General features: G+C 36.3%; 1 protein-coding gene and 1 pseudogene across 4 annotated transcripts in view; one reads left to right on the top strand and one right to left on the bottom strand.

Annotated features, from left to right (window-relative positions):
- The window catches only part of C8H12orf40 (chromosome 8 C12orf40 homolog), a 257,398-nt gene extending 235,789 nt beyond the window's left edge, over positions 1 to 21,609 (top strand). For 3 of the 4 annotated variants that reach the window (XM_058743119.1, XM_058743120.1, XM_058743118.1), the window contains 3 exons: positions 5,074 to 5,134; positions 14,923 to 15,005; positions 19,041 to 21,609. In XM_058743119.1, the coding sequence (XP_058599102.1) occupies positions 5,074 to 5,134; positions 14,923 to 15,005; positions 19,041 to 19,403 (507 nt within the window). In that variant the 3' untranslated portion in view covers positions 19,404 to 21,609. The remainder of the gene's footprint in view (positions 1 to 5,073; positions 5,135 to 14,922; positions 15,006 to 19,040) is intronic. The other variant, XR_009265780.1, reaches the window with a different exon arrangement.
- Positions 19,926 to 20,038, bottom strand: LOC131484162 (U6 spliceosomal RNA; annotated as a pseudogene).
- Positions 21,610 to 21,868: the final 259 nt, after the last annotated feature.

Genomic DNA, 21,868 nt, shown 5'->3' with positions numbered 1-21,868 from the left:
CCCCCCAACATTTTATGTTTTTGATGTCACAACTTCTTTTCATCTTATGTATTTATTAACAAATTATTGTAGTTGTTGTTTTTACTACTTTTGTCTTTAACCTTCATACTAGCTTTATTAACTTTTCAATATTAGCCTTTACAATATTTTTTGAAATTTAATATATTTTTACCTTTACTAGTAAAATTTATACCTTCATATGTTTTCCTGTTATTAATTGATAACTTTTATTTCAGCTTAAGGAAATCCCTTTAACATTTTTTATAAAGCCAAGTCTAGTGGAGATGAACTCCTTTAGCTTTTGCTTATCTCTCCTTCTATTCTGAAGGACACCTTTACTGGGTAGAATATTCTTGGTTGATAGTTTTTTTTCTTTGAATATATTGTGCCTCTCCCTTCTGGCCTGCAGAGTTTCTCCTGAAAAGTCTGATGATGGTTTTATGGGGTTTTCCTGTATGTAACAAGTTGTTTTTCTTTTGCTGCTTTTAAAATTCTCATCTTGTCTTTATCTTTGATCACTTAATTATGTATCTTGATGTGGGTCTCTTTGGGTTCAGCTTATTTGGAACTCCAAGTTCTTCCTGGCTCTGGATGTCTGTTTCATTCCCCAAGTTAGGGAAGTTGACGGCCATAATTTCTTCAAATAAGTTTTCTGTCCCTGTGTCCTTATTTTTCTTTTGGAGCTCCTATTATATAAATATTGGTTTATTTTATATTGTCCCCAAATCCCTTATATTATTTACATTTTTTTAATTCCTTTTTGTTGTTGCTTCTCTGATTTGATAAATTCCACTGACCTGTCTTTGAATTCCTTATCCTTTGGCTTCATCAAGTTTTCTATTCCTTTTATTACATTTTTCAGTTATTGTATTCCTTAGCTCTGTGGTTTCTGTTCAGTAATTTCTTATATTTTCTATTTCTTTGTTGAAATTCTTAGTTCTTGCATTGTGCTTCTGACCTCAGGGAGAGCATTTTTATGATTGTTATTTTGAACTCTTACCAGATAAATCACTTATCTTCATTTCACTGATGGGTTTTTCTTAAGTTTTTTTTTTTTTTCTTTTGTTTAGAACATGCTGTTCTGTGTCTTCAAATGCTTTGACTTTGTTGGTTTCTGTGTGTTAGATAAAACAGACACTTCTAGTCTCGAAGGTAGGGCCTTGATTGCGAAATAAAATCTGTTTCAATCCTGCCCTATCTCTTTGTTGTCTCTCAAACCTTTGTGATTTTCCAAGTAGTCTGCTTTATTTTTAAGTAGCTCCCAGTAGTTGAGTGTATGCCAAAACCTGCCAGTGTCCCACTGGGAAGGATCTCAGTCAGTAACCAGGTTGATTGGAAGCCACACCCTCAGGTGGGATTTTTTAAAGTATGCAAATTTACCTCTTTGATGGTAAGACTTGGAGGTGAGCATCTGTCTGTTCCCTCTGCTCTGAGCCCATGTGATAGCCAGTTAGGAAGTGTTTCTCTGTTTGCTGTAATCCTGTTGGATCTGTGAACCTAAACCCTGCTCTCCATCAGAGCCAGCCTATCAAAGGATGTGTCCTCTGGGCAGCAGCCACAAAAGCCAGGATGCTGGGTGTTTATACAAGTTCCTTTCTTGGTGACACCAGCAATGTGGGGCATGGCAGAGGGAGAGTGTGAAGATGGTACCTGCTGGCCTGTACGGTATCTGGAGATGATTACAGGCGGCCCCTAGATTTGTGTTTAATTACAAGCTTGCCCCTCTGGTTACAGGTGTTAATATAAGCTAATAGGCCTCTTCCACAGAAAGAATAGGTGTTTTGGTCTGCCTCATCATTAGTCCCTGGATAGGTAGCTGGTTAAGAACTCTGTTACAGTCCTGTGGGACCTACGAGAGCTCTGGGGGTTACCAGAGCTGATGATCAAAGGACATCCGCTGGGCAGCAGCTGCAAAAACTGGGGCTCTACGTGTGCATTGGCATTGTTTTCTGGCAGTACCTACAGCCTGGAAGATGGCAGAAGGAGAGTGTGAAGGTGGTTCCTGCTGAGCTCTGCAGTCTTGGGAGAATATTTCAGTAGGCCTGTAAATGTGTGTTACTTAGAATCCTGCCCCTCAGGCTGAAGATTTAAGATAATTAGATAAGCCTCTTTCATAGAAAGATTGGGGTTGCATTTCATTCTGCTTTCTCTCACTCCTGTCCCCTGCCGGGGTAGCTGTTTCAGAACTCTTTTTCTGTTTGTTACAGTCCTATGGGACCTGCAAATGCAAGGTCTGAGCCTGGAACCTGTTGCCTGCCAGAGCTAAGTAATCAAGGGTGTCCCCTGGGCAGCAGCCACAAAACCCAGGGCACCAGACATGTGCACGGTTTCCTTATTGGGAGATACTAGTTACCTGGAGTGGGTCGGAGGGTGAGCACAAAGATAGCACCCAGTCTCTGATGTCTCTGGAAAGGATTAAAGTTGGTCCTTTAATGTGAGTTTAATTAGAAGCCCCAGGCTGCAGGTATAATGATCATAGGCTTCTTTTGCAAAACACTTGGGTATTTCAGTGGGCTGCCTCATTTCTAGACCCTGAGTTGTAGCTACAGGGAGCCTGTGTGAGCCCCTTAAGAACTGTTGCTCAGTTTTCCATAGCCTTGTTATTCTCATAGACACAAGTCCCATTGGCATACAGAACTTGATGTTTTGTTGTTGTTGTCTGTCAGGTGCAGGTCTTTAAAGGTAAGGTATTAGTTGTAGGGTTCAAAGCACTTGCTCTTCAGGGAGAATTTTAGAGTTGTGGGTTCCCTCTGAATTGTGGGTTGCTATCAGCCCATGACAGGATTTGTGGTGAAATTGTGCCTCAGCCTCTCCAACTTTTTTTTGTTGTTGTTGTTGTTGTTTTTTAGTTTTTTTGTTTGTTTGTTTGTTTGTTTGTTTGTTTGAATACTCTGTCCACCCAGCATGGGGCTCAAATTTATGACCCTGAGATCAAGAGTCACACGCTCTGGTGACTGAGTCAGCCAGGACCCCACAACTTGTTTCCATGTGGATTTTTTCACATTCACCCATTGTGAAGGAGTCTTTTAACTAGTTTTTGGGGTTTTTTCAGAGGAAATTGTTCTGTATGTAGCTGTAGATTTGGTGTGTTTGTGGGAGGAGGTGAGTTAAGCATTCTTCTCCATTGCCACCTTGAACTAGTACCAATTCTAAAGGAGTAAGGTTTGGGGGTGTCTGAGTGGCTCAGTCGGTTGAATGTCCAACTTCGACTCAGGTCATGATCTCACACTCATGGGTTCTAGCCCCATGTCAGGGCTCTGTGCTGATAGCTCAGAGCCTGGAGCCTTGCTTCAGATTCTGTGTCTCCCTCTCTCTCTGCCCCTCCCCCACTTGCACTCTGTCTCTCTCTCTCTCTCTCTCTCTCAAAATAAATAACACATAATAATTTTTCTTTTAAATAAAGGAGTAAGGTTTAAATATGACTGTTAAAAATAGGAAGGTAATCACTAGAGAGATGGAGACACATGGAAGAATTTCAGAATTCACAGAATTTGCCATGTCACACCAGGAAACCTGATGAAGTGGAGAAAAAATGCTTAACCAACTGAGCCATCCAGGTGCCCCAAGAAGCTGATTTCTTAAAAATCAAGATTCAAAGAATATTAAATTGGAGAGAGAAACATGTAGAATATAATCAACTTTTGAAAATAAAAAGATAGCAGAAGATATACATAAAATATATAGTGTCAGAGTAAAGACAGTATAAATGCAATAGAAACTTAATTCTAAAACAGAAGAAGAGGCAATACTAAGTTACTGATCCATACCAATTATGAAATCCAGCTTGGCAGGCATTGTAAAGTCTTGCTCGCCTGGATTAGGGGGGGAAATTCTTTGAACAATTTAGTTTTTTTCTCTTTGGAATGATCTTTTCTGTCATTTATCCTCTATAAACAGATCTGAGGTGGGTATTGGTATTATGTGCTTGCCTTGGTGTATATATAACCTTCTCAGCTTGTGTGTGGTGCAAGTCTGGGGCTTGCATGCTATTTAAGAGTTGAACATATAATACTTTCTAAATGATTGAGTAGTGGGATTAGAGAAAAGGCTCTACTGCATAAAGTTATTCAGGAACCTGAGTTGGTGGGGACTTTGCTGTCATTAACTGGCGGTTTCCATGTTTATAAATGTATGTTCACATCAGATGGCAGAAGGGAAAGAGAAGTGGGAGGTTTTAGGGAAAATTTTTATGGGTGAGGGGTAGCAGTGGCATATACCACTTTTGCTTATGACCAGAATTCAAATCACATGTCCAAACAGACTTCAAAGGAGGCTAGGAAATGTACTCTAGCTCTGTGCCTAAGAGAAGAGGGAAACAATTTGGTAAGCAGCTTTCTCCTTTATCCAATCTCCTGTATCTTACTTAAAACACTTTATCCTACCAACAGAGAATGTATATTTTTTTGTAAGTCCATGATACACTTGCAAATATAATTCATGTAGTGAGCCGTAAAGAAAGTTTAAGAGATTTGTCTAAGGAGAGATTCATAGTCACATTTTCTAATAATTCATTAAGTTAGAAATCAACAACAAAAACAACAACAGAAGATGCTTAACCTCCCATACTTTCTTGGAAATTAAGAAACATTCTGGTTTTTAGTGAGAAAAAGACTAAAAGAAAAAAAAGTGAAAATAAGAAATTACATAGAAATTGATGAAAATCAAAATCAGTGGTTCTATACAAAAATACATACTTCTGAGGGCCTTTATTATTTAAGAAACCTGAAAATAAATAAATTGATATCCAACTTAAATTTAGAGAATAACAATAAATCTCCAAATTACATTCATATATTTGTCTCTTTTGAACTGCATTTACTATGATTACTTCAAGACTTTTCATAAGTTTCTTAGCAAGTGTCTATTCTGTTGCTTACTGTTTCAAAACCTATTAAATTTTGTTTACTTTATTATTCATCACAGGCAAATTTTTCTTTGTAGTATTAAAATAATCTTTGTTGAATTAATGTGAAGGAAAAGTACTGTAAGATGAATTGGTGGGATTAAGAGGGAGATATGAGGGGGTATTACTGTTTATACTTGGGAGTTGTTAAAATTTTGTTTTTCTTCTAGATTCCGATGGAAGAAGGAGGAACTTGTTCTTTAAAAGACAGGCCAACATCTAAGAAAATCTGTAAGTATAACTATCAAGTGAATTTTATTCTTTAAAATGAACTAACATTTAAATGAAAATCAGTTAAGTTTTAAATGCTTTTTTTTCAGATTTATGCCACCAAATATTTCATAGATATGTTAGAATATACTAGTATTACACTTATTTTTATTGTATATATTATACATGAGTATATATAATATATATGTACGGTTTAATGAATAATGAAACTGATACCCGTATATGTACTTTGTAGCTTAAGAAATGTATAATCAGAACTTTTGAAGGTCTTCTCAATTGCATTTCCTATCCTGCCCCCTAGAGGTAACTATTATCCTGAATTTATTTTTTGTGATATCACACATAGACTTTTCCATTGCTTAGTTTTGAACTTTTTACAAATTGAGGCCAACTCTACATATTTTTCTGATGTTGTTCACCCACTAATGTATTTTGAGGTTTGTTCACTTTGATACTTTTGACTCTGGTACATTTCATTATTTGTTTACTACTATATGGTTTACAACTATTTTGGGAATGTACCACAGCTTATTTATACATCCACTGGCTGTGATTATTTAGGTTGTCTTGAATATTTTGATATGATAAGCAGTGTTGATTTGGCAATTCTTGACATTTCTTCTGACTCATGTGTATAAAAATTCCTCTGTGATATAGTTTTACAAGCAGAACTGAGTAGTCATATGGTATGAACATCTTCACCTCATCAAGGTAATGCAGAATATTTTCCAAAGTAATTGTGCCATTTTAAACTTCAAATAGTGAGAGGTAGGAGTCTTAGTTGTTAAATATTGTAACACTGGGTCTGGTACCTCATTGTTGGCAATCTGGTATTGCATTGTATTTTTAATTACTATTTCTCTATTAATTAGGTCGATTGGCCATCCATGTTTCATCTGTGAAATGCCTTTCATGTTTGTTGTGTTTCTTTTAAGTTGGGCTTTCTTTATGGGATGTGTCTTTTATATACCTATATGTGTATATCCCTGGATATTAACTGTGTATAGCAAATACTTCAGATTTGAGTGGTCTTTCTATTCTATGCTGTCTTTGTATTGATAAAAGTTTCTAGCACTTTTTATATATTCTGTGATAGAATGATTCTTCAGGATATCTAGGTCTACTAGGATACCTAGAAATCTTTATGGACTTTTTTTCTTTTGGAATTAATTTAATCTTTAGAATATGTAACACATTAGTTTGGTTGCAATCCTTATCTTTGCTGCCCTATTTCCTTCTGCATCAGATGAGTAGCTGCTTTTTGTTGGTTTACGTTTTATCATTCCAGGTTTTTTCCCCCAAAATACAGCCTAAAAATTTATAAACACACATATACACATGAAACTTAGTTCTTGCCTTTCTCACTTTAAATGTAATAGTAGATTTTTTATTTAACATAGGATATTTCATAAATTAATTGAATAGATTAATTTATTTAATAAAACATCCTGAAGTGTTCTCCATGGTAATATTAGACATTTTTTCATCCTTTATTTATGACCATATGGTAATCCATAATATGGATGGATTATAGTTTATTCAGCTAATGCCTGTTGATGGATGTTTGGGTTGTTTCCAGGATCTTGTTCTTACAAATAATGTTGCAATGAAAAACTCTGTGCATATGTTGCTGAGTTGTGGAGGTATATTTTTAGGGTAATTTCTAGGAATGGGATTGCTGAGTCAAAGGAGAGATTTTTTTTTTTTTTCTGGTTTTATTGAGGTATAATTGGCAAACAAAAATTGTATGTATTGGAGCACCTGGCTGACTCAGTTGGTAGAGCATTTGACTCTTGATCTTGGGATCATGAGTTCAGACCCCACATTGGGCATAGAGATTAAATAAGTAAATAAATATTTTTAAAAATTGTATATATTTAGGGTATACAACATGATTTAATATTCATATACATTGTGTATAGCTAATTCTCACACAATTTTTTTTCTTCTTTTTTTTCTTTTTTTTAATGTTAATTTATTTTTGAGTGGCAGAGAGAGCACGAGCAGGGAAGGACAGAGAGAGGGAGACACAGAATCTGAAGCAGGCTGCAGACTCTGAGCTGTCAGTATACAGCCTGATGCGGGACTTGAACTCACAAACTGTGAGATCCTGACCTGAGCTGAAGTCAGACGCTTAACAGACTGAGCCACCCAGGCACCCCTCTTTTGTTTTTTTTCTTTTTTAATGTTTATGTATTTGAGGGAGAGAGAGCGTGCAAGTAGAGGGCCAGAGAGAGAGGGAGAGAGAGAATCCCAAACTGGATTGGTGCTCTCAGTGTGGAGCCCAGTGAGGGGTTTGATCTCATGAACCATGAGACCATGACCTGAGCCGAAATCAAGTCGGGTGCTCAACTATCTGAGCCACTCAGGCGCCCCTCAGAATGCTTTTGTTGATTTTGCTATATCTTTGTTTCAGTAGCCAACTAGCTACGGTTGCAATTAATAAACAGCTGTCATTCCAGCATGAATGTTATTTGATATTTTCATTTAAATTAATGAGTGTAGGGGCACCTGGGTGGCTCAGTAGTTTGAGTGTCTGACTTCGGCCCAGGTTGTGATTTCACAGTTTGTGAGTTCAAGCCCCACGTTGGGCTCTGGGCTGACAGCTTGGAGTCTGGAGCCTGCTTTGAATTCTGTCTCCCTTTCTCTCTGCCCCTGCCCCACTCACACTCTGTCTCTGTCAAAAAATAAAAATTATTTTTTTGTAACTAGTGCAAAAAAAGAGAAACAATGAAGATGCATGTTGAAAGTATATTCTTTCAACAATGAAAAAAATACATTGTGAATGATTACTTCCTTAATGCCCATCCCCCATTTAGCTCATCCTCCTACCCACCTCTGCTCCAACAATCCTCAGTTTGTTCTGTATAGGTAAGAGAATCTTAGGGTTTGCTTCCCTCTCTGTTGTTATATTAGATATTTCCTTCCCTTCCCCTATGTTCATCTCTTTTGTTTCTTAAATTCTATATATGAGTGAAATCATGATATTTGTCTTTCTCTGATTAACTCATTTCACTTAGCATCATACATTCTAGCTCCATGCATGTTGTTGCAAATGGCAAGATTTGGTTCTTTCTGATGGCTGAGTATAATTCCATTATATATATATATGTATATATACACATATGTGTATATATACATATACATGTATACACACACACACACACACATACACACATACACACCACATCCTCTTTATCCATTCATCAGTCAATGGATATTTGGGCTCTTCCCATAATTTGGCTATTGTTAATACTGCTATAAACATGAGGGTGCATGTCCCCCTTCAAATCTGTATTTTTGTATACTTTGGGTAAATAACTAGTAGTGTAATTGCTGGATCATAGGGTAGTTCTACTTTTAACTTCTTGAATAACCTCCATACTCTTTTTTAGAGTGGTTGTACCAGTTTGCATTTCCACCAACAGTGCAAGAGAGTTCCCCTTTCTCCACATCCTTGCCAACACCTGTTGTTTCCTGTGTTGTTAGTTTTAGCCATTATGACAGCTGTGAGGTAAAATCTCATAGTGTTTTCTTTTTTTTCTTTTGAGAGATAGAGGGCACAAGTGAGTGAGGAGCAGAAATGGGAAAGAGAGAAAATACCCTGAGGGGCAGAAAGAGAGAGAGAAGTGGGGCCTCGAGCTCACCTGAAGCAGGACTCAAGCTCACCCCAATGCAGGACTCGAACTCACGAACTGTGAAATCATGATCTGAGCTGAAGTCAGATGCTTAACCAACTGAGCCACCCAGGTCCCTGTCTCATCATGGTTTTGATTTGTATTTCCCTGATTATTAGTGATGTTGAGTATCTTTTCACACATCTGTTGCACTTCTTAAGTCTTCTTTGGAAAAATATCTATTCATGTCTTCTGCCTGCATCTTGACCGGATTAATTGTTTTTTGGGTGTTAGTTTAATAAGTTCTTTATAGATTTTAGATTCTAACCCTTTATCAGATATGTCATTTGCAGATATCTTCTCCCCATTCTGAAGGTTGCATTTTAGTTTTGTTGATTGTTTGCTATGCAGAAGCTTTCTGTCTTGATGAAGTCCCAGTAGTTCATTTTTGCTTTTGTTTCCCCTTGCCTCAAGAGGTAAGGTAGTAAGAACGTGCTACAGCTGCCATCAACCTGGAGATGCCTGGGTGGCTCCGTCAGTTAAGCATCTGACTCTTGATTTCAGCTCAGGTCATGATCTCACGGTTCATGAGTTTGAGCCCCACATAGGTCTCTGAACTGACAGTGTGGAGCCTGCTTGAGATTCTCTCTCTGCCCCTACCCTGCTTGTTCTCGTTCGTTCTCTCTCTCTCTCTCTCTCTCTCTCTCTCTCTCTCTCAAAATAAATTTTAAAAACTTTTAAAAAATTTGCTACCTGCATTCTCCTTTAGGATTTTGGTGGTTTCGTGTCTCACATTTAGGTCTTCCATCCATTTTGAATTTATTTTTGTGTATGGCGTAAGAAAGTGGTCTAGTTTTGTTCTTCATGTTGCTGTCCAGTTCTCCCAGTATCATTTGCTAAAGAGACTGTCTTTTTTTCCATTGGATACTCTTTCGTGCTTTGTCAAAGATTAGTTGGCCATACACTTGTGGGTCCAATTCCGGACCCACTCTATTCCATTGGTCTATGTGTCTGTTTTTGTGCCAATACAATGCTGTCTTGATGATTACAGCTTTGTAGTAGAGGCTAAAGTCTGGGAATGTGATGCTGCCTCCTTTGGTTTTCTTCTTCAAAATTACTTTGGCTATTTGGGGTCTTTTGTGGTTCCATACAAATTTTAGGATTGCTTGTCCTAGCTTTGAGAAGAATGCTGGTGCTATTTTGGTTGGGATTGCATTGAATGTGTAGATTGCTTTGGGTAGTATTGACATTTTAACAACCCATGAGCATGGCATGTTTTTCCATTTCTTTGTGTCTTCTTCAATTTCCTTCATAAGCTTTCTATAGTTTTCAGCATATAGATCTTTTACATCTTTGGTTATGTTTATTCCTAGGTATTTTATGGTTCTTGGTGCAATTGTGAACGGGATCAGTTTCTTTATTTGTCTTTCTGTTGCTTCATTATTGGTGTATAAAAATGCAGCCGATTTCTGTACATTGAATTTGTACCCTGTGACTCTGCTGAATTCATGTTATCAGCTCTAGGAGTCTTTTGATGGAGTCCTTTGGGTCTTCCATGTAGAGTATCATGTCTGCAAAAGTGAAAGTTTGACTTCTTTGCCAATTTTGATGTCTTTTATTTCATTTTGTTGTCCGATTGCTGATGCTAGGACTTCCAACAGTATGTTAAACAAGTGGTGAGAGTGGACATCCCTGTCATGTTCCTGACCTCAGGGGGAAAGCTCTCAGTTTTTCTCCCATTGAGGGTGATATTAGCTGTGGGCTTTTCATAAATGGCTTTTATGATGTTTAAGTATGTTCCTTCTATCCCGACTTTCTTGAGGGTTTTTATTAAGAAAGGATGCTGAATTTTGTCATATGCTTTTTCTTCATCAATTGATGGGATCATATGGTTCTTAACGTTTCTTTTATTAATGTGATGTATCACATTGATTGATTTGCAAATGTTGAACCATCCCTGTAGCCCAGGAATGAATCCCACTTGATCATGGTGAATAATTCTTTTTATATGCTGTTGAATTTGATTTGCTAGTATCTTGTTGAGAATTTTTGCATCCATGTTCATCAGGGATATTGGCCTGTAGTTCTCCTTTTCTGTGGGGTCTCTAACTGGTTTGGGAATCAAGGTAATGCTGGCTTCATAGAATGAGTTTGGAAGTTTTCCTTCCATTTCTATTTTTTGGAACAGCTTGAGGAGGATAGGTATTATTTCTGCTTTAAATGTCTGGTAGAATTCCCCAGGGAAGCCATCTGGTCCAGGACTCTTATGTGTTGGGAGATTTTTTTTTTAATATATGAAATTTATTGTCAAATTGGTTTCCATACAACACCCAGTGCTCATCCCAAAAGATGCCCTCTTCAATACCCATCATCCACCCTCCCCTCCCTCCCACTGCCCATCAACCCTCAGTTTGTTCTCAGTGGGAGATTTTTGATAACTGATTCAATTTCATTACTAGTTATGGATCTGTTCAAATTTTCTATTTCTTCCTGTTTGAGTTTTGGTAGTTTGTGGGTGTCTAGGGATTTGTCCATTTCTTCCAGGTTGTCCTGTTGGCTGGCATATACTTTCCCATAGTATTCTCTGATAATTGCTTATATTTCTGAGGGATTGATTGTGATAAATCAATTTTCCTTCATGATTTTTTTTTCTAATTGGGTCCTCTTTTCTTTTTGAGAAGTCTGGCTAGGGGTTTGTTTGTTTTCAATTTTGTTTGTTTTCAGAAAACCAACTCTTAGTTTCATTGATCTGTTCTGTTGTTTTTTTGGATTCTCTATTGTTTATTTCTGTTCTGGTCTTTATTATTTCTCTTCTGCTGGCCTTGGGGTTTCTTTGTTGTTCTGCTTCTATTTCCTTTAGGTGTGCTGTTAGATTTTGTATTTGGGATTTTTCTTGTTTCTTGAGCTAGGCCTGGATTGCAGTATATTTTCCTGTTAGGAATGCCTTTGCTGCATCCCAAAGGGGTTTGGATTGTTATGTTTTAATTTTCATGTGTTCCATGTATTTTTTAGTTTCTTCTTTAATTGCCTTGTTGACACATTCTTTTTTTAGTAGGATGTTCTTTTTTTAAAAAAAAATTTTTTTTAACGTTTTTATTTATTTTTGAGACAGAGAGAGACAGAGCATGAATGGGGGAGGGTCAGAGAGAGAGGGAGACAGAATCGGAAGCAGGCTCCAGGCTCTGAGCCATCAGCCCAGAGCCCGACGCGGGGCTCGAACTCACATACCGCAAGATCGTGACCTGAGCTGAAGTCAGACGCTTAACTGACTGAGCCACCCAGGCGCCCCAAGTAGGATGTTCTTTAACCTCCATGCATTTGAAGGTTTTTCAAACTTTTTCCTATGGTTGATGTCAAGTTTCATAGCATTGTGATCTGGAAGTGTCCATGGTATGATCTTATTGAGAGCTGTTTTGTGACCCAATTTGTGATCTATCTTGGAGAATGTTCTATTTACACTCGAGAAGAATATGCATTCTGCTGCTTTAGGATGAAAAGTTCTAAATATATCTGTCAAGTCCATCTGGTCCAGTGTATCATTCAGGGCTATTGTTTATTGATTTTCTGTTTAGATGATCTGTCTATTGTTGTAAGTGGAGTATTAAGGTCCCCTGCAATTACCACATTGTTACCAATAAGATTGCTTACCAATAAGATGTTTGCGATTAACTGTTGTATATATTTGAGTGCTTCCAAATTTGGTGCATAAACATTTATTGTTAGCCCTTCTTGTTGGATTGACTTGTAATTATTATATAATGCCCTTCATCTCTTGTTACAGCCTTTAGTTTAAAATCTAGTTTGTCTGATATAAGTATGGCTACTCCAACTTTCTTTTGACTTCCAGTAGCATGATAGCTGGTTTTCCATCCCTTCAATTTCAATCTGAAGGTGTCCTCAGGTCTAAAATTGGTCTCTTGTAGACAGAAAATAGATGGGTCTTGTTTGTTTGTTTGTTTTTTATCCATTCTGATACTCTGTCTTTTGATTGGAATATTTAGTCCATTTATATTCAGTGTTATTGAAAGATAGGTGTTAAGAGTCATTGTGTTATCTGTAGGTTTCATGCTTGTAGTGGTGTCTCTGGTCCTTTGTGATCTTTGTAGCATTCCACTCACAGAGTCCCCCTTAGGATCTCATGTAGGGCTGGTTTAGTGGTGATGAATTCCTTCAGTTTTTGTTTGGGAAAACCTTTATATCTCCTTCTATTCTGGAAGACAGACTTGCTGGGTAAAGGGTTTTGGCTGCGTATTTTTTCTGTTCATCACATTGAAGATTCCCTGCCATTCCTTTCTGGCCTGCCAAGTTTCAGTAGATAGGTCTGCTACTACCCTTATGTGTCTACCTTTTTATGTTAAGGCCTGTTTATCCCTAGCTGCTTTCAGAATTCTCTCTTCATCCTTGTATTTTGCCAGTTTCACTATGATATGTTGTGCAGAAGATTGATTCAAGTTACGTCTGAAGGGGGTTCTCTGTGCCTCTTGTATTTCAATGCCTGTTTCCTTCCCCAGGTTGAGGAATTCTCAGCTATGATTTGCTCAAGTACACCTTTGGCCCCTTTCTCTCTTTTCTTCTTCTGGAATTCCTATGATATGGATATTGTTCCATTTCTTTGAATCACTTAGTTCTGTAATTTCCTGTCATGATCCAGAAGTTTTTTTTTATCTCTTTCTCAGCTTCCTCTTTTTCCATAATTTTATCTTCTATTTCACCTATTCCCCCCCTTGCCTCTTCATTTCTCACTGTCACTGCCTCCAGTTTATTTTTCACCTCATTTATAGCATTTTTAAAATTCACCATTACTATTTTTTAGTTCCTTAATGTCTGCAGAAATAGATTCTCTACTGTCTTCTATGCTTTTTTTCAAGCCCAGCAATTAATCTTAGACTGTTATTCTAAATTCTTGTTCAGTTATATTGTTTGTATCTGTTTGGAGCAGTTCTTCAGCTGTCATTTCTTCCTGGAATTTCTTTTGAGGAGAATTCTTCTGTTTCATCATTTTGGCTAGTTTTCTGTCCCTTATGTGTTGTAAAAGCTCGTTGTGTGCCTTGTACCTGCAAGAACTGCTATATTAAAGAGCGGTCATACATGTCCAGGGCCTGGCCCTTCAGGAGGTGTTTTTTGGAGAGTGTTACTTGCTCCCTGTTGTTGTTGACTTTGGTTACTTTATCTCCCTACTTGTAGAAGTAGAGAGCCTGACATGAGGTTCGAACTCATGAACCATGAGATCATGACCTGAGCTGAATATCAAGAGTTGGGTGCTTAACTGACTGAGCCGCCCTTGCACCCTTCCTTGGGCTTTTCTTGAGAGGAAACCCATTTTCATAGACAAAGGGACAGGAATTGTTGAAGCTACTGTTGACTTATAGTATTTATGCATTGTAGGGAGTTAGGACCTGCCTCTTAGGTGCACTTTTAAACTTTACTTGCAATCAAGTTGCAGTTATCTGGTTGCAGTTACCTGGTTCCAGATAATGAACCAGATAATGAAAGAATATTATACTGGATGCCTTGAATTGATTTTTTTCATACAGTTTTGATTGTACAATTAATCTTCATTTACTGGATTAGCGCATATCTGCATGTTGGGATTTAATAAACTTGACTTATTCCTCTTTCTGCAGTTGACACTTCAAATTATTTGTTTATATGGGGTACCTGGGTGGCTCAGTTGGTTAAGTGTCTGACTTCGGCTCAGGTCATGATTTCACAGTTTGTGAGTTTGAGCCCTGCTCAGGCTCTGTGCTGACAGCTCAGAGCCTGGATCCTGCTTCAGATTCTGTATTTCCCCCTCTCTCTGCCCCTCCCATGCTCATGCTCTGTCTCTGTCTCTCAATAATGAATAAATGTTAAAAAATTTTTTTAAATTATTTGTTTATAATAAATGGTTCATATATTGGGAAAAAACAATCCAATATTCTTTATTATCCTTTCTTTCCTTATGTATATACTCTTATTTTACTTATAGATACAAATGTTTTAAGTATAAAATCCATAATACTATCAGAAATGCAAGCTGCCCAAGTATACAAAATTTTAACTAGTTTTCACACACTTTATAGCTCTCTGTAGAATGTTAACTAAATGTATTTTACCGGCAAATAGTTTTGCCTATGTATATACTTTGTATATATAAATACCATTCTTCATGAATTAAATCTTTATTTTCAGATCTTGATTCTTCACAGAGTAGTCAATCTACCAGTTATTCTCCAAGGCCAACAGATAGTTGCTTCAGTTCTAGTTCAGAAATGGTAAGTTACATTTTTTTTTTTGCTTATTAATTTATGCTCTGCTAATTTAGAATTACTTATATTTTTCATAGGTTACCTTTACATTCTAAAAAATTGTCAATAAATAGTGAAAATTTTAAAAAAATATTAAACACTTCAAGTGTAAGAAAAATATAAACAAATGTAAAATTGAAATGTAAATATCATTCATTCATTTATAAAAATGATGTGTTCATTATTATTTACCAAAGCCACTCTTATTAAGGATAAAGTTGGATTTCTTTTGAAATGCTTTTTAAAAGAACCCGCTTACAATAATTAAAAACCTAAAACAACTAAGAATATGTAGAAAAAGTCTGAAGGCTTAGATGAAGAAAACTATAAAATGTTGAAGAATGTAATCTGAATAAATGGAGTGTTAGGTCCTCATGTTATGTCCTCAGTGGGAATGCTGCATTTCTCACAAATCACAGTTTAAATGGAGTTCTCCTTAATTAATTCTTCCATGTTCACTTAATCTGCCCTTTTTTTTTTTTTTTTTTTTTTTTTTTTTTTTTTTTTTTTTTTTTTTGTAGTGTCTGCCTCACTGTCCAAACGGCTCTTTCTAAGGATGGATACCCGTGGCCTCTATCTTGCAATTTTAATGGGCATTTTTAAGTTTTCATTTTATGAGAACTAATAATATTAGTAGAAATTATTTTCTTGTTTTGAAACATGTTCTTTCTCTTTGCTTTTGTGATAATACACTTATCTTGGGTTTCCTTCATACCTCTTTGAATTCTACTTTATGGGGCGCCTGGGTGGCTCAGTCGGTTAAGCGTCCGACTTGGGCTCAGGTAGTGATCTCGTAGTCTGTGAGTTCGAGCCCCGTGTCCGGCTCTGTGCTGACAGCTCAGAGCCTCGAGCCTGTTTCAGATTCTGTGTCTCCCTCTCTCTGATCCTCCCCTGTTCATGGTCTGTCTCAAAAATAAATAAACGTTAAAAAAAAAATGAATTCTACTTTATGCCTTTGATGACTTCTTTTCCACCCTTCTCCCTATATAAATGTAATTTTTAGGGTTTGCTACAGGACACTTTTCTTCTCTAAACCTGTACTCTAAATGTTAGATGATGTTCTGTATTCCATCAACATATAATATCTGTCTCATGACAGTTTTCATCTTTGTCATTTTAGCCCAGATGCTTATTTAGATGTCCAATTTCCTATTTGATATAGCTTCTTGGATATTTCACCAAAATCTCCCTTTATTTTTGAAACATTTATATTTTTATTTGAGAGAGAGAGCATGCAAGCAAGAAGGGGAGAGGAGCAGAGAGGGAGAGAGAGCGAAAGAGAGAGCGGAAGAGAGAGAGAGAGAGAGAGAGAGAGAGAGTGGAAGAGAGAGCAAAAGAGAGAGAGAGAGAGAGAGAGAGAGAGAGCCTGTCTCAAGCAGGCTCCACACTTAGTGTGGAGCCCGATGCAAGGCTCAATCCCACAACCCTGGGATCGTGACCTGAGTCGAAATCAAGAGTCAGATGTTCAAACAACTGAGCCACCTAGGCGCCCCTCCTTTTCTTCTTTCTCTTAAACTGAACACCCACAGGTCTTTGCCCCAGCTCAGTTTTATTGATAATTCCCATATTAGTAGATACCTTTTTTATCCACTCAGTTGCTCACGCCAGAAGCTTAGTTAACTTTGCCATTTCTTTCTAGCTCATCATTTTTTTTAACCACATTGTTTCCATCACTTCATCCAGCCAGTTCTATCTCCAAAATAAATTGCATATTTTATCTACTTCTCTTAACTTTTGCTGTCAGTATGCTAACCTCAGGTACCAGTATATTGTTCTTGCACTATTGTGATGGTCTCCTGCGAGATCTCTCTACTTATACTCTTGTCCCACTTTGTTCTGTTAGCAGTCATCATGATCTTTTGAAAACCTAAGTTGAATCATGTTATTTCTGTGTTTAAGTATTCAGTGGATTTATGTTTTACTTTCGAATCTAACCTTCTTAGGGTGGCTACAGGCCATGTGTAATCTGGCCTCTGGCTACATCTCCAACTTCTAATGTTCTCCCTTTTACACCACACTTCACATGTACTGACTTTTTGACTTTTCGTTTTCTTAGCTTATCATTCTCTTTTCTGTTTCAGGGCATTTGTAGATCCTATTTCCTTTGTCTTACTCTTATTCATCTTTTAAGTCTCAGTTCAAATATGTCACTTCTTCTGAAAGCCCCTCGTTGGCTCCTCAATCTAAACTAGCCTCTCAGTTATGCTTTCAGAGTGCTTCATACTTGTTCTTCATAAGGCTTTTCTCGATTTATAATTAGATATTCATATGCATGATTATTTGATTAGTATTATTTCCACCCGTGAGAATGTATGCTTTAAGAGGGCAGCAACCGTGTCTACTTCACTCACATTGCAGAAGCTAAATGGATATTTATTTTCTTGAATAAATGTATTGAGCTTGTTTTTTCAAATTTGTGCCCAGCCAGTGTCAATGTTATTTCTTGGGCTTACTTTTTCTATTTTAATGCCAGTCTACTGCAGCCTACACCTTATTTCAGGGTTTTTATGTTAACTTTGCTTTTTTTTTTTTTTTAAACCTAGAACAGTCATTACTTTTATATTGGAATTTTAGTAAAAAATACTTTCGTTAGTTCAGTAATTAAAAGATAAATTTCTCTAAAAACAAAACAAAAACAACGGGTGCTTGGGTAGCTCAGTCGGTTTAGCACCCGACCTCGGCTCAGATCATGAGCTCACCTGCATTGGGCTCGATGATGTCATCACAGAGCCTGCTTAAGATCCTCTGCTTCCCTCTCTCTCTGCCCTTCCCTTGCTTGCACGCACACTCTCTCTCAAAAAAAAAGATAAAATTTTTCATGAAGTTGAAACATTCGAACTAGCAAATTGAAATCTACACCTATTAAAAGTTCTTAAAATTTAACTTTTTTAGATAACAATTAAGATACTTATTTAACTTCTTTTGTCTATTTGATTTGATTTTCCATTAGCTGATACTCTCCTTAAATTATACTTTTCATGAAGCTGGACCCATAAAAGATACAATCTAGATATTTTTGAACTTAATGAATCAATGAGTGAATTATTTATTTATCAATTCTTTGTGTGAAATGGTAGGGGGATGATGTAGCCTATTATGAGGATTGAGAACAGACAAAATTCCCTTTTCCTTTCTTAGCTCTTCTGCATTTTTAATACAAGGATTATTATTGTTCTTGCTATTTTAAAAGTCCATAACCTCCTGGGAAGCAGTAGGCTATTATTTTTTTAAGTTTTAATACCAGTATAATTACCATGTAGTCTTATGTTAGTTTCAGGTGTATAATAGAGATTCAACAATTCTATACATTACTAAATGCTCATCATGATAAGTGTACTCTTATTCCCCTTCACCTATTTCATCCATCTCCCCCACCCACTTCCCCTCTGATAACCATCAGTTCTCTATAGTTAAGCATCTGTTTTTGGCTTGTCTCCTTTTTCTTTGTTCAATTTTTTTGTTTCTTAAATTCCACTTATGAGTGAAATCATACGGCATTTATCTTTCTCTGATTTATTTCACTTAGCATTATAGTCTCTGGGTCCCTCCATGTAGTTGCAAATGGCAAGGTTTTGTTCTTTTTCCTGGTGGAATAGTATTCCATTGTATATATATACCACATCTTCTTTATCTGTTCATCTACTGATGGACACTTGGGTTGGGCTGCTTCCATAATTTTGCTATTGTAAATAGTGCTGCAATAAACATAGGGCTGCACATATCTTTTTGAATTAGTGTTTTTGTATTCTTTGATTAAATGCCCAGTAGTAGCACTACTGAATCATATGGTAGTTCAAGTTTTAATTTTTTGAGGAATCTCTGGAAGCAGTGGATTAATGTTTGAAGACTATTTGTTGGTGTACCAGCTTTGAATTGCAGCCTGCCAATATTTTCTATATTTTAAATTTTCTATAGTGTGAATTTTAGAATGCTTTGAAGTGATTGAATGATTTTTAGAAATTTGAGCAAAAATTTACAGCAAAATTACTGAATTTCTTTTAGTTATCTGAAGAAGAAGATAAAATATTGCAGCACGTTGAAGAATCAAATAGGAGAGCCATCAGAACCAAACAAATAACTAGTAATTTTTATCCGGAAAGGATGCCAAAACCTCCATGTGATGGAATTATTAAAAACAATGCCAAAATTCATGAACAAAATGAGAATCTTGACCACCTCTCAATGAAAGATAATACAGATCGGTTTCCACAGTCTCAGTGTAATTCAGCACACAATTCGCAGAATATAACCAGTAATAACTGCATTCTACAGGTTGCAAGATGTGATGCATGGGTCCAGACAGACAGTGAACCTATAATGGAAAAAAAATTAGATGCTGCCATACAGTGTGATATAATTTCATAATGTAAATGTAGAAGCAATGTGTCTTTGTAATGTTGAAAGGTGCAGTGAAAATATTAAGGCAGATACCACTGGAGGGCAGGAAATCCTTAAGAACGACTAATATTCTAAAATTTCAGCCTGAGTCTTAGCATTTTACTTAATGTTCAGAATTTCATTAACGTAATAAGGAATGAGAATATGTAGCCAAGCACAAGGTAAAAGTATTTATGGCTTGTTTTAAAACATTTTAATTTTAATGTATACATTAATTTTACATAGATATTTCTTTAAACACATATGTAGCTAATCTTCAAGATAAACATCTATCTTCAAGTTTTTGGAAAAATACGTATGTAAATTTACTGTCTATAATTCTCATGGTGATTATTATGATCTATTTATGGATAAAGTATGTTTAATTGCCTCCTGCTGTGTTTTCTTTATTTTCAAATTCAGTGCAGTTGCTTCTATTAGCAAAAATGTTCTAAGATTTTAAGACAGAAAATAATGCTAAACAGTGTCAAATATGTTTTGTAGTCCCATAAGAATTTTGTTAGCCGCTCATATTACAAATTTGCGTATCATCCTTATGTAGGGCTGTGCTAGTTTTCTCTGCGTTGTTTCAATTTTAGTATATGTGCTGCTGAAGCAAGCACTGTTAGCTACTTATATTAAATATTATACCCTCATTAAAATTCTGGCATTCATTTTTAGATGAAATATATTTTCTAACTACTTACATTAAACATTATACCCTAATTTAAAAATTCTGGCATTTTTAGACAAAATGTATTTTCTGTTTTGTTTGGATAATGGTTTTTGTTGGTGCTTGTATTCAAAGGAGAATGTTTTTCTCTTTAAGCTATAAAAATATGTCAATGCTTTTCTAAAAGAAATCTTCAACATTAGAAAAAGTAATTTATGTTTACTAATTTTAATATTGCTAAGATTATTTTCAAAAATATTATATCAGAATTTCTCATTTATAAAATATAGTCTTTGTTCCCAATATAACATTTATTTTTTTTTGTCAAGATTTTAAATGTTTATACTCTGAAATCAACCATTTGTATGGATGTATTACAAATTATACAGCACAGGACATTATGATAGGTAACTGAACCAAAAATGTAGTTAGGAGTTTCTGTGCCTCTAAAGAAAAGGATGATGAGATATTCCATTGTTACATGCACACATATCAAATCAGTATTTTGTGCAGTAGGAGTGATCTAAAGCATAATGATTTAGAAACACTAACAGCTGATGTTTAAAAGGTAGCAGTCTTCAGTTTTTAGCTAGTTTTAGGAAGTTACTTTTGCAGGCTCGGGAAGCTCAAAGAGCTCCTGAATAATTTTCTTAAGGTACAGTAATCATCTTCTGGAAGTATATTGGTAGTATTTCAAAAGCCAGATTTTCATTGTGATTTTAAACAAAGTATTCTGTCATGAATTGATTATCCTGAGCAGTATTGTGCAAAATATGACCCAGCAATGAAGACCAATATAGAAAAAGAAGACCTTCTACCTGTGATACTAGAATAAGATTGAGCTGTGAATCTTAGCTTGGTTTCAAGTATCAATAAATGGATTTTTCCCAAGTACTATGCTAATCAAAGTCTAGCAGTATTGAAAGCACATTAATGACAAAAATCTACATGTAGTTATATTTTTGTCAATATCATAATGTGGCAGTTCAGCTCAGTAAGGTAAAAAGGAATGTCAGGGCTTTTTAGTGTAGTGACCACACATAGAGGAGGGTAAGGTACAGTGTAGTAAAGAATGTAAACTTGCCCAAAGAAGATCTTCCCTTTGCTCTTGGCTTTGGGGATGTAATCTCTATACCCTTGGAGTGTCCTACATGCCTGATAGAAATGTCTTTGTTAGCCTGGGGACCTTGGACCAAGCTAGATAGTAACAGCGTGATTTAGAATGAGACCTTAAATCAAGCAGTCTCAGCTCAACTTCTTAAGGTTAGAAACTGAGGTCAGCATGCCACTCTGATGTAGCCCCAGTAAAGACTCTGGACCCTAGGGTTTGGGTGAACTTTCCTGGTTGGCAGTACTATATGTTATCAGACAGTGATATCAGGAAAGTCTATGACTCCACAGAAGAGGTCTACTAGAAGCTCTTCATTTATTACTTTCCTAGAATCTGTCCTGTGTGTTTCTTCCCTAGGCTGATTTTAATCTGTATTCTTTCCCTGTAATAAACTGTAATCGTGACTATAACATCTTTCAATGAACTGAGTCCTTGTAAAGCAAGTTATCAAATTTGAGGGTGCTCTTGAAACCCCTAAAGAAAGGGTAGTTTTGTGGACTGTTCCCTAACATTGCAGTTGCTAATTCTTTAGGTGCTTTAAGATGATGCATATATTTGGAAAGGAAAGTGAATATGGATTGACAGAATCAAAAAGACACATCTTACATAGTAGAATAGATTGTAGCATACTTCTTAAAATCCAATATGATTTAGGTTTTCCTTTGGTGA

This window comes from Neofelis nebulosa, chromosome 8, assembly GCF_028018385.1.
Source record: "Neofelis nebulosa isolate mNeoNeb1 chromosome 8, mNeoNeb1.pri, whole genome shotgun sequence".
Classification (NCBI taxonomy): domain Eukaryota; kingdom Metazoa; phylum Chordata; class Mammalia; order Carnivora; family Felidae; genus Neofelis; species Neofelis nebulosa.
Note: the sequence above shows the minus strand (reverse complement) of the source record. Positions and strands in the feature narration are given on the sequence as shown.